Consider the following 12,963-nt stretch of genomic DNA (forward strand, 5'->3'; position numbering starts at 1 on the left):
ATAAACTCTTAGCTTGTCTAACACATGTTAACTTTTACTTTGTTTAGAACAACTTCATTGGTTTTGTATTATGGAAATTCAAACTCTGCTTCAAAATGTACACATATTATTGCATTTGGTTTATTTCATATTAACCAAGTGTATTATTTAGCTGTTTGATTGCTAGAATAATGCTTTCTAACTAGATTTAATTACAGATTAGGAAATTAAGATTAATTTTATTCTGTATTTTATTTGTTTAATCAATATTACAGCTTCTAAATGTTTTCTCATTGGTTCTCATGATGTATCAACACTGACAACAGAATGAATGAGTCTTCAAATATTCTATAGGAATAAAATGATCTCCCTTTTATTTGAGAGTCATTTTTCTCTGCTTACAACGGAATTAATTAGTAATCAATGCATTTCCTCACGAGAGCGCTAAGGATCATTTTCTTTCAAAACCTCCCAGACTATAAAAACTTGACAACTCTTTGTTGTTCTCTGCTGCTCTTCTTCTGTTTTTCTTTGCCTTGCTGACCTCCGCTGCTTCTTCTGTGTTTCCTCTCGGCCCTGCAGCTGGGATGTTTTGGCATTTTTTATTTCTATGGCTGAGAGCTTCAGAAAGACTCAACTAAAAGACTGCAAAGAAGCCGAAGCTACAAGCCAAGCCGGGCCGACCGCCCCTTGAATAAACTATTATTTTTGTAATCTCCTATTTTTATCATGTAGTTAACTTTTTCCAAGGACTCTTCTGGTTAGTTTAGAGCTCCATCCATCCAACTCTGCAGCCTGCCACTGAACACACTCACCTCTCTGCTGTGTGTGTGTGCGTGTGTGTTTGCTAGTCTGAGACTGGATTCATCCTCCTGAGAAGCAGCGAACCGAAGCTGGTTTCACTGAACCTGCTGCAACGGTTCTCATCCGGCTGGTGACCCGAGGATAACCGAGTCTGTTTCGCTTTGCTCGGCGCTTTCCGGGAAGTTCGCCCAATCATCAGCTCTTCATCACCATGGAAACAGAAGGAAAACCAGCTACCGTGCTTCTGTCTCAGAGCTGATGCAAGAGCTATTCAACAATTCAATTATTATTGGCTGTAGTTAGAGTCTTGGCCCCTGATGGCTTCTTTGACTCATTTTTGATAACATTCATTCATTTATTCATTTATTCTGTCGGCAATAACTTGTTAATTTAATCCACCCATTCATTTATGCATCCATTCATTTTGATTGTATATATGTATATATATATATTTAGTGTTTCCATTCATCCCTGTCACACAGTAGTTGAATAAATATCTTGATTTATAAGTTGCCAAGTCGTCATGTCTGTGTATTCCTTTATATCACTGTATTCAGAATTCACCACTTTCAGATATAAAACTGATTCATTTAATTATTTTTCCTCCTTATCAAATAATTATTAATGAATTCATCAATGGAGGTGGTGTCCTTATTAACTTTACTTTATTATTAATTTCCAAGTGTAGTTACACTTGCTACATGTTTTTATAAATGTAATAATATGTAGTACATTTGTATAAATGTTAATATATATAGTACTTTTATATACATGTAATAATATACGATAAATGTAATAAAATACAGCGCATTTATATAAATGCAATAATATAGAGAACATACATTTATATACTGCAAGAATTCCTTTTAAACAGATACGGATGCCCAAAGTGTTAAATACATAATTAAGACATAATGAAGTAAATCATAATTTGAATAAATACAGACAAAATATACAATCATAACATTGTGAGTAATAATGATAATAAACAATATATTTTAAAAACAATGTGATCGACTAATCAATTACCTGCCTGTGTTTGTCTCCACTGACAGACAGAAGGTTCAAATCCACAAACCTGTTTTTAATTCACATTTTTAATCTGCACATCAGGAAATCTGAGTGGGAAAGAAAGAAAATTCAATAAAATATGAAATATATATATATAACGTATATATAACGTTTTCATGGTTGAACACCAGACGTATCCTTTAAAGCTCCGCCATCTCGCCTCCCTTTGCAAATATTTGTGTTTTAGTTAACTATTTTGCAACTACTTTGATAATCAATTAGTTTTAAGTAATTTTTTAACATGAAAATGCCAAAATTCACTTTCAAATATATATATTATAATACAAATAAATATTTTCTGGTTTCTTTAGTCCTCTATGACAGTAAACTGAATATCTGGGGGACTTTTGGAAACACTGATCAACATTTTTCAGCATTTTCTGACATTTTATGGACCAAACAACTAATTGATTAATTGAGAAAGTAATCAACAGATTAATTGATAACAGAAATAATGGTTAGTTGCACAAGGATCATGATTGTAGCTTGTTGATGAGTTTGTGTTTCAGCTCTGAACCATCATGCTCCTCATGTTTGTGTAATAACAGGACAGATTTCGTTAACCTTTAACAGAAAACATCTCTGCAGAGTTGTTGCTGTTTTACTGATAAAAATATGAAACTATGCTGGTGGAGATCGCAACTTTAACTGAGGGAAATGCCATCGTGTCGCACTCTAAAGGTCTTTCTGAGGACAGGGTCGCTGTTGTCTTTTCAATTAGACTCATGTAATTGGATGTGCAGGACTGGAAGTTACAGTAGTAAGTACGACAAACACACTGTACACGTGTTCACACATGACGCTGAGATGTGACATTCACACATTTGTGGTCTGATCTCACTGTAACTCTCCAGCACCTCGCTGCCAGTGAAGATAGCACTTTGTGCACCAAGGAGCTTCTTTGCTTCTTTTTTTGTTAAGGTGGCAGACATCATCTCAGGGCTGCTATGTCGAGGAGAAAGTAGCAGAGGAAGAACTTCACAAACACATCTTAGAACATCCTCATTTTTTTAGTTTTTAATGAAATTCAAGTCCAGTGAATAATCTTAAACGGTTCCAAGGTGATAGGTAAACTGCCAAAGGTTACCAACAACTGAAAGAAAATGTACTTTTATTTCAGTTTTTCAGTTCAGGGATCAAGTGATGGGTTAACAGCTTGCAGCTTTTCTGCAGTAATGGACGTAAATTAAACCTTGACATTCGATGCAACGTTTCAACTGCTGTCCAACTTTAGTTGATGACTTCCAAACTCTCTGTCTGTATAAAAGTCTGGAGGTAGAAGAGTGATGGTCTGGGGTTCTTTTGCTGGATCCAGAGTTGGTTGCTGGCAGCATGGACTAGGGCTGTGCCCAAATACAAATACATTATTCGGCAAAGCACAAATAATGGGGTTTTATATGAATATTTGTTTCATACAAATATTTTTCCCCAGAGATAAAGTTGAGCTACTCCAAAGAGACTCTCCATAACCTGTTGTTCCCCTTCTCCTTTCCACAAATTTAGGTTGTAAAAAATAGGCAATAAATGAAAAGTACAAAGCAAGAATCACCTTTGAAGTTCTTCCCTACATGTTAAATGCTGTGCTGTCTCTGTGTTATGGGTGTATAAATAGGTAGAAGTCTGTCTGCAATGAGATGATGAGTAAAGTTTTAGCTCAGTCGTCTATGATCTGGGAGACTCCAGTTCAAGACCTGATGTGGGAACCTCCTTCATAAGGTAGTTTATTCATGAACACTTATTGTAACACTTAAATTTTCTAAAATTAAAAGTGTCATAAAAACAAAAACAGGATTTTTAAGCCTCTTTCCACTTTTATTCGAACACAAACACAGGTACACATACAAATACTGGGCTCTCTGCACATCCCTAGCTTGGACTTAAAGGATGACAACAGCATTCTGCAGAGCCATGCAGCACCTCTGGTCACTGATTCATCCTACGTTTAACTTCTACAACAGTGTTGAAACTTTCCAACAATGTTTGATTTCTGTTGTAGAAAGAATGTGGGTTCACCGGTTATATGGCTACTTTAATGAGTTAAAAACTTGTTTGTACATTGAGACATTATATATATATATATATATATATATATATATATAATGTCTCAATATATATTCCAGGGCTGGTTCAAGGTTTTGCATCCTGTGTTTTGAAGTTTAAGCTAAAATACACGTTGTTTCAGTTAAATATTAAACAAGAATAAAGTTGTGTCTCAGATCCAGATTATACACTAATTCTAAACAGGCTTTGAGTCTGTCATGTGTAGAGCTGCAACTAACGATTATTTTCATTATAAATCTGTCAATCATTTTCTTGATTAATTGATTAGTTGTTTGGTCCTTTAAATGTCAGAAAATGGTGAAAAATGTGGATCAGTGTTCCCCAAAGTCCAAAACGACGTCGTCAAATGTCTTGTTTTGTCATAGAGACTAAAGAAACCAGAAAATATTCACATTTAAGAAGCTGGAATCAGAGAATTTGGATTTTTTCATCTTAAAAAATGACTCCAAACAATTCATTGATTAATAAAATTGACAAAAACTAATATTTAAGGAGCTGGAACCAGGCAATTTCGGACATTATTTATTTAAAAAATTACTCAAAATGACTTCAAATCGTTGCAGCTTTAGTATGAAGTATATAGAATTAGTACGATGATAATAACACATCCATATAATGACTTTACTCACATTCCAGTTTTTATTTCAGTGATTATGAAGCAACATTTTACCAGGTCACATGATCCGTTCACCCCAGACGCACAACAACGGATGGATGACTGTATTTCAACAGTAAAAACAGCAACAAAGTGAATTTAATAAAAGTCTTTTTCTTCTCTTCTTCTTCTTCTTCAGATTCCTCTTTGTCGAAGATGAGCCCCTGCTCTGAAGCAGGGAAACCCTGTAACCCCTGTCTGGACGCGGCGAAGGCGTGCAACCTCAACGAGACGTGTAAACGTCTGCGCTCTGCTTACAACTCTATCTGCAGCAAGGCCACGCCCCCTCAGCCCGCTCTGGCCAATCAGGAGCCGTGTAGCCGGAAGAGGTGTCAGAAGGTTGGTGTTGTTTAGCAGGGCTGCAACAAACGATTGATCGACTAGATCGATTCATTGACTAATCGTTGCAGCTCTAACATTTAGTTTAATGTTGAATTCTAAAAGGTTAATTTGAATATGACCAGAAGCTGAGCTGTTTAAATGTCACAGTTATCTTTTAAATAAACCTTTAAATAAACCTTCAAGCTGCATTATGCAGTGTTCCAAAAGAAGAGGAAGGAGGAAATATCAGTTAAATAATTCTGTCAGCTCTGTGATTTAAGCCTCCTTCCACTCAAAAACATCTTCTTCTTCTTCTTCTTCCTTCAGCTGGATGTTTGTTCTTCTTCTCTGTGCAGAATGATGTATGTGCAGAGTTTGTTTTCACATTCATCTGCTGAAAGAAAGAAAGTTTCTCTGAGTTCACCTTAAATCTCAGTTTAAACACATATTTAAGACATATAAAAAGAATCTGCCAGGAATAATAATAATTTGTGTCTGATATGGTTTTTCTTCACTGTAAAGTTCATTCTCAGTGTTTCAAGTTTCCACATCACACTTGTTACACCAGTTAGCTGTAGACTAGCTGGTGAACATAGTGGAGCATTTAGCAGCTAAAGAGCCAGATATTTCCCTCAGGAGTTGGTGGAGAGTAAAAACTGGACTTACATTCAGAAACACGACTCCACATGAATGATAATGTTGCTCCGTAACTGCTGGATATGGAAATAAACAACTGTTTGCTAACGAGTTCAACATATCAACTTAAAAGCTGATGATATGTCAGATAATATGTTGATTAGTGAACAAAACATCAGTTAATCAGATGAGAATCAGAGAAACTTTCCTCCTTCAATAAATGAATGTGATCATTCAGCAGTAACGTAGAGCTGCAACCATTATTTTCATTATTGATGAATCTACAGATTATTTTCTCAATTAATCATTTAGTTCATAAAACATCAAGGAAACAGTTAAAAATGCCTCTTAAATATTAGAGAAACTATTTCTAGAGCTCAAGATGATGTCATCAAACGTCTTGTTTTGTCTGAAGCAACTATCTGAAACCCCAAAATATTTAATTTAATATGATGTAAGACAATGAAAAGCTGCCAATTCTCATGTTTGAGAAGCTGAACTGTCAAATTACTGAATTCATTTTGTGTCCATCGACTAATCGATGTAAAAGTATAAAGGGAATCTGCACACACTGGAAGCTCCGTACAGACAGTAGAAGTCATCAGCGAGTGTGTTGAAGCTTTCTAAGACGATGACGGTTAACTCTTTGTGTCTCAGGCTCTGCGTCAGTTTTTCGAGCGGGTATCATGGGAGCTGAGTTACCCTCTGCTGTTCTGCTCCTGCCCGGACCAGGCGTGTGCCGAGCGCCGCCGCCGCACCATCGTACCCTCCTGCTCCCACCAAGAGAGGCACAAACCCAACTGCCTGGAGCTCCGACGCACCTGCCGCTCCGACGCTCTCTGCAGGTGAGACGTTTTTTTGACCTTTTGTGACCCTGCTGCGGTTTCTACATGTTTTTTTATTCACAACAGCGGAAGACTTTCTGCTTTCGATGCAGCTTGTTTCACTTGATTATCAAGTGAGAGGAGGAACTAATCAGTGAAATCAGCTGCTCGAGTGTTTAATTGGAAAGAAATCTGGTAGACTCTTGGGTCAAAAATTGCACGTTTGATTGATAACTACTGGCTTTAAAGGTTAGAGAAGCTTGAAGTGGAGGAAGTGAATCACTAACTCTCCCTCCTCCCTCGCTCGACTCCAGTCGAGGTGCCCTTGAGAGAGGAGCGGCGGCGGTGGCAGACGAAGCACATGCGTGATGGACTGACTTTCTCTGGATAAATAGAAGTAAAACACAGTGACGGAGGCAGGAAGGGAGTTCATTCTGAGGAGGCAGAGTTGAAGAAAGATGAAGGTCAAAACACATTACAAACAGCATTTAAATAAAGTAAGTTGGGTATGAAAAAAGGTAAAAAAAATATAAAAGACAACCAATCATATACATCCAGACACATATCAGCCAATGGGGCATCTACAAAGATGCGTTGGATATATGGTCATGTGGCTTCAGGCCAATCGTTGTCCAAGAAGGGACATGGGTGACTCCATATTTGGTCCATTAACTAGAAAGGTGCAACTATGGGGGTGGTACTTGGGTTTTTTGTTCATCTAAAAATGTGCCTATTAGATATGGCATATATTAGAAACACTTTGATTATGATAATGACAATAATAATAATAATAGTAGTGATAGTAAAGATTAAAGGCTTTATAAAGTACTGTGTATAGAGGGAGCAGAAAGATGCATAATACAACAATATAAATGGATAAAAAATATTAAAAAGTAAAAAAAAAATATATCATAAAAAACACTACAAATCCACATAAATGAGAGGTTGAGAGGCAGAGTTGAAGAACATGGCAGAAACTGTAGACGCAGAGAAGCAAAGAGTCTCAAGAGATAAGAGTAGTGACTCTTGAACTCGGTCAAATCTGAACAAACAGACGTGATAAACATCCTGTTAGACTGATTTGCCATAAATATGTCTGATGTCATGACAACAGATAAACGTCTGTAAAGTTAAACAAACAGGCTCCTCATGACTGCAGAACTAAAGAATCATCACATCTTTCTTCAGTATCAAAATAATAATTGTTTGCATGTTTTATTATTTGATTAATTATTATGTTGGTTATGCTTCAAATATTAATAGGGACCGAGCCTAAAAGGCAGACGACTACTGTAATACAGGAGCGCCACCTATGTAACTAAAGTGGCCGCCACTGCCCGTAGGAATGTCGTAGAGAGATCAAACCAAAACTCAATTATTCGTCTCATCAAGACCTACGAATCATACACTGACACCCCTGACCTAAATCCAACAGGAAGTCCGCAATTAGCCTTTCAAAATAAGACTTTGCCCCAATTTTGGCCCCCAAACAAACGCTATCTCCTCCGAGGGCGTTAATGGTATCGGCTTCAAACTTTAATAGATGACTTATGACACTGTGCTGAAAAAATGTTGTTAAAAACTTTGTAATAACTCAAACGGTTTGGATTTTATGAGCCCTGAAAGTTGCAGTGCCACATCACACCTTACAATGTAAAACATTGGGGAGGCATGAACTTTGTGTCAATCAGAGGCTTCTGACGTCTAAACTATAAGTCTGACCACTTTCAAACCTGTATCAATGGATTCGCCACCAAATTTCCGACTTAAATATGATTTTTAATGTTAGATTTGGCCAAAGTCATGGGATTTATGAGGACATTTCACAAGAAGCGTACTCTAAAATCCTCCTCTCCAACTGCTCCTGGTGATGTCACTCCCTCAGTGCTGTGAAACATTCCGCAATACACACTCATTATAAAATCACAGGAGGAGCAAGAAAAGACTTTAAAACTCGCACTCTAATATCTCAAAAACAATAAAAGATAGAAAAAATATGTAAATTCAAGATTTGTAGGTCAAAGTCTCGTGACTCATTTAAAGTTCAAATGAAGTTTGTATCTAAAACTATGTGGAAGCAGTAAATGTTCAAAAAGGTGTGGGTTCACTCACACTCTCCATTCAAATATGAGTATTTTTCTGTGTCCAGCTGCAGTTACTTATTGTCTCTACACACCTGACAGTACACATGTCAATCAAACTTTCAAAATAAAAGCACACCACACTTGAAAGAAATATCCCTCATTTTTAAAAAGCAAAATGATCTGATCCCGACGGGCCAGAGTGCGAGGTCCCGACCAACGCCGCTTGCAGCTTTAATTTGATTAATTATTATGTTGGTTATGCTTCAAATATTATTATCATTTAGTATATTTTGTTGTAGCCAAACAGATATATATGAAGAGTGAGTATAAAAGTTAGAAGAAAACTATTTAATGCAGAAAATGATGCAGATGAGATGATTTTAACGATATTTTTGTGACATAAACAGACACAGATAGTAGCTTTGCTTCAGCCTCTGGGTCACATCGGATCATTCAGTCAGTAGTTGGTGTGATGATGTTTATTCTGCTGCACACTTGCAGGATTTTCAGCCGTCATGGCCGAGGCCGAGGTCACAGAAGTTACTCTGGGTTTTCTCTTCTGCTGAAGTGTGAATGTCTCCGAAAATTCGAAAGCTAAAAGTGTTTTTTTTTTTTTTTTTCTCTGTCAGCGTTTGGTAGTTTAAGAGAACAGTGAGCGTGTGTTTATGTCTGTAACAGCTCAGAGGTTTGATTTAATTGATTTCTCTGAAAACTGTGAGATATTCATCAGTGCATGCTTCTGTGTGAGTGTGTGGGTGTTGCAGGTCACTTTCTTTTCTTCTACGATGTCTCATCTGAGTAGTGTGAAGTGTGTAAGCATGTGTCAGACTGCTCATTATGTCTGTAAATCTATCTTTAAGGGCAAATATAAACGCTTTAAGTTAAACATTAAAGAGACATTTGATTATAGACAAATGAGATTAAGGATAAATTCATACAACTTGTGTTTGATTTTTTATAGTTCTGACCATGATTTCTTTCAGTAATAATAACCGGTGTTATGTTGTTCAGCTTTTTTTTTTCACTATTCAAAGTTTTTATTCTAATAGACTGAAGTGTGTTTCTGCAGTTTACAGCAGCTGCTGTTCAGCTCGTCCTCACAAGAAAATCAACAGTATGAAATTCAGGCCGGAAAAAACGACCTATAGTTATATTTACGCCATCTAGCGGCCGTAGCGATTATGACCAATTAGTGACGCAGTTCAGATTATTCCTTATTAGGAGGAGGCGGGTTTCGTGGTCTGCTAGATAGATGAACTTTGCTGCAGGAGACAACTGTCCACTTCCTGTTTCCAACTGCAAGTCACTACAGTTTTTTGTCGTAGTTTTTACTGTTGCCATGACAATCATTTTAACCCAAATTACAATCTCTCCTTAATCAAGTGGCGCCTAAACTGAAGCAGACAAAACCAGTTGAGTTTGAAATTACCATGGATGGGTCAACATTGGATTTAGCTGAAAGCTCAGTGTGTCACTATACAAACACCAAATGGTACCTTGTGTGTCAGCATGAAACTCCAGAGACGTGTGACGAAGCGTCAGTATTTGATAATCTAGGATGAAGACGTGTTGGTTCGTTTTGGGAATAATTGGAAATATGCTTATTCTGTTGTTTTGGTGAAGCCACACGACAAACTGCAGAGAAAGGTTCTGTTTCAAGGCTGGATTTTTACTTATTAGCTGAGTTTAACATGTTAATGAGCTTTTTAATGAGGATTTTTTTTACTGTTGAACAGAATCTGAAAGTTCCAGTTTGACTTCGGCTCTCCCAGTATCCCAGTAACGCTCTGTTACTCTGACAGTCGACTTGTGGTCTTATCAGTAGTTTGATGGAGGGTTGATATCAGTTTGGTTTCTGTGTGTTCAGGGGACAGACTGGTCCACTGCGTGCTAGCTTGATGCTAGCTTGATGCTAGTTCGATGCTAGCTCGGGGCTGGAGGTGTGGAGACGCAGTTAGCCGCCAGAGGAGAAACGTGACTCCAAACTTTTTCCTCGCCTCTGTTGTGACTATTTGCATAAAACTGGACCAAACAGCTGATATGTCAGTTGGTTTTCACCTCGTTGTTTCCTTTTTCCTTTAACTTGATCCTCACGTCTCTTCACCTTTCACTTTACATTCTCCTCTCTCCTCTAAACACACTGTTTTTGATCAGAGTTCAAACTGCATACACTCAGGTTATTGGACATATTGGCATACAGACCTGAGAACCACATCTCTACACTGAACACTGTCAGTCCATAAAGACACAACGTGAGAGCACATTCTCTGATTCCCTTCGAGCAGAGTTAAGGTCAAGATTTGTTTCCAGGTGCTTTTTTGAAAACAAGTCACCAAATCCAGTGAGTGTGAAGGAGTTTTCATACATGTGTCATATATGAAAATGCTCCTCAGACGAGCAGACAGCGAAGGACAGACAGCTGTCTTCTTCCCCGTCGAGCCCACCTGGCGTAATGATTGTTGCCATAGAGACAGCGCTAAAGTAAACAATGCTATAGTGATGTGTTGTGTTGTGAGTAGGGACAAGGTCGCCTGGGCGCTGCTGCCTGAATAACTGAGAGTGGTTCAAATCTTTTCCTTCAGATTCGCTGCGACTTTGAATTGTAACCGCTGCCTCTCCGGTCGATCAAGTTTCTGTTTGTCAATAAATCTTTTTCCAGTAAACATCCATATCTCCTGGAGCTTCTGAATCGACAAAGATCAACATTTCTATAACAGCAACAAAGTCGCCTCCATCACCCTCCACGTGTGTGTGTTTTTCTGTGGCGGATTGTTGTATTGTTGTAAAACGTCGTCCTCCACGTCGGGCTCAGGCCCCTCACGCTGCCTGAACATGCTCGGATAAACTCGTAAACACAAACACGTGTAAACAACAAACCTCGGCTGTCTGTCAGCTGGTTTTTTGGCCTCAGACAACAAAGAGTCGGAGGGAGGAGAGACGGTGAACTGAAGCCTGTTCGAGGCTGATCTCCTGTAAAGATGATCCCCCCCCACCCCTCCTACCCCCGGCCTGTCTGAGGCTGAGCTGCCTGCTGCTTTACTGTGATGTTGAAAACGTACATGCATACAGTATATATCTACAGTATATATCTAATAACCAGATTTTTCCAGAGTTTTTTTGTTCCCACACATGCAAAAGTCGTTTTTTCTCATCTGTTAAAAGACGCTGATCAGCACAGTTTACAGCACATGCAGAGGAGAAACACCCAGAGACCAGATGCATAAAACTCTGTAGATTCATGATCATAACAGAGCCAGAAACATGCAGATACATCGTTTTCGTCTGATTTATAAAAAGCCGTGAGTACGCATGGTTCTGTTTTATAAATCTCAGTCATTGGGGAACTGGGCGCACATGCACGAGGCCTCATTTACACTCCCATAATTAGCTGTAAATGGATGACGACGCACTCTGAACCAGCTGTTTTCATATCAATATGATGCGTGATCCACCAGTCTGTACAGCTGTTAATGAAACAAACGGGAAAGAAGAAGAAGAAGAAGAAGAAGAAGAAGAAGTTCTCCAACAGCCAGAACAGCTGTCATTATGCACAGCCGTGTGGCTCTTTATACCGTCATAATTCATATCATCAATTCATCACATGAAGCTGTTAACCATCATCAGCAGCCATATCTCAGAAATGTAATCAATGATTAGTTTGTAGCTCATGACTAAACCGGCTTTACAAGGTGTCACAACTGGATAAAATAACAAGGATATTAACAGTAAAAAAAAAAGCAATGAATCAATATTACATATATAAATGTGCCTTTGATTGGCGTTTTAAAGGTCACTGTGTAAAAGCATAACCAAATAATGTTTTACTAAAAGAGCTTATATATTTCATCTCCACTTCATCACATCGCCCTCAGATCACTTTACAGAAACATGAGTACGCTGGTCTGAAGTCAGCGTGAGGTCTTCACATTCTCACTGCACAGTCTGTGCTCATAAATACCAGTTTATGTGCGGGAGATGGCGTCCGCAGGGTTTCTGTGTTTTATGCTTTGTTGTTATTGTTAAAACCCCGCTGATGTCCAGGAACGAGAGAAGCAACACACCGCCGATGAAGTCAGGCAAGTTCTGCCGTTTATTGTTTGCTGGGCCGACAATAACAAAAGTTACAAAAGCAAAAGCTTTCTGCTCGATAGTCGAACGAGGGTAACCATCAGACAATGGAGTCAAGTGAAGCGAGGAACAAAGGGGAAGTGCCGCGGGTGGCGCCAAATCATGAAACAAACAAAACAAAACACACTCCCTAATCCAACTGATCCCCACTGGTTCACTACAGCTGGAAGCAACTGAAACAAACAAAATAAAACCCTAACTGGCTGCCCCTGATCTTACCTGTCAAAATAAAACACACGTTAGCAGCCACCCATAAGGCCTAGTGTTCAACTAGAGGGTCAAATTACCTGCGTGTGGCGCCGAAACAAAGGATGTATAAAAACAAAGAAAAACAAAGTAAGCCTAGTGTCCAGATCCCGAAACCACAAAACTAAAGTTTCAGTCAAGTTCACAGTATTTC

At 38.4% G+C, this 12,963-nt stretch overlaps 1 protein-coding gene across 1 annotated transcript in view; it reads left to right on the forward strand.

Moving 5' to 3' along the window:
- Positions 1–12,963, forward strand: part of gfra2b (GDNF family receptor alpha 2b) — a 121,944-nt gene that overhangs the window by 77,659 nt on the left and 31,322 nt on the right. The window contains exons 4-5 of the mRNA XM_044334264.1: positions 4,710–4,909; positions 6,185–6,372. Of these exons, the coding sequence (XP_044190199.1) occupies positions 4,710–4,909; positions 6,185–6,372 (388 nt within the window). The remainder of the gene's footprint in view (positions 1–4,709; positions 4,910–6,184; positions 6,373–12,963) is intronic.

The sequence above is a fragment of the Thunnus albacares genome, chromosome 18, assembly GCF_914725855.1.
Source record: "Thunnus albacares chromosome 18, fThuAlb1.1, whole genome shotgun sequence".
NCBI lineage: Eukaryota > Metazoa > Chordata > Actinopteri > Scombriformes > Scombridae > Thunnus > Thunnus albacares.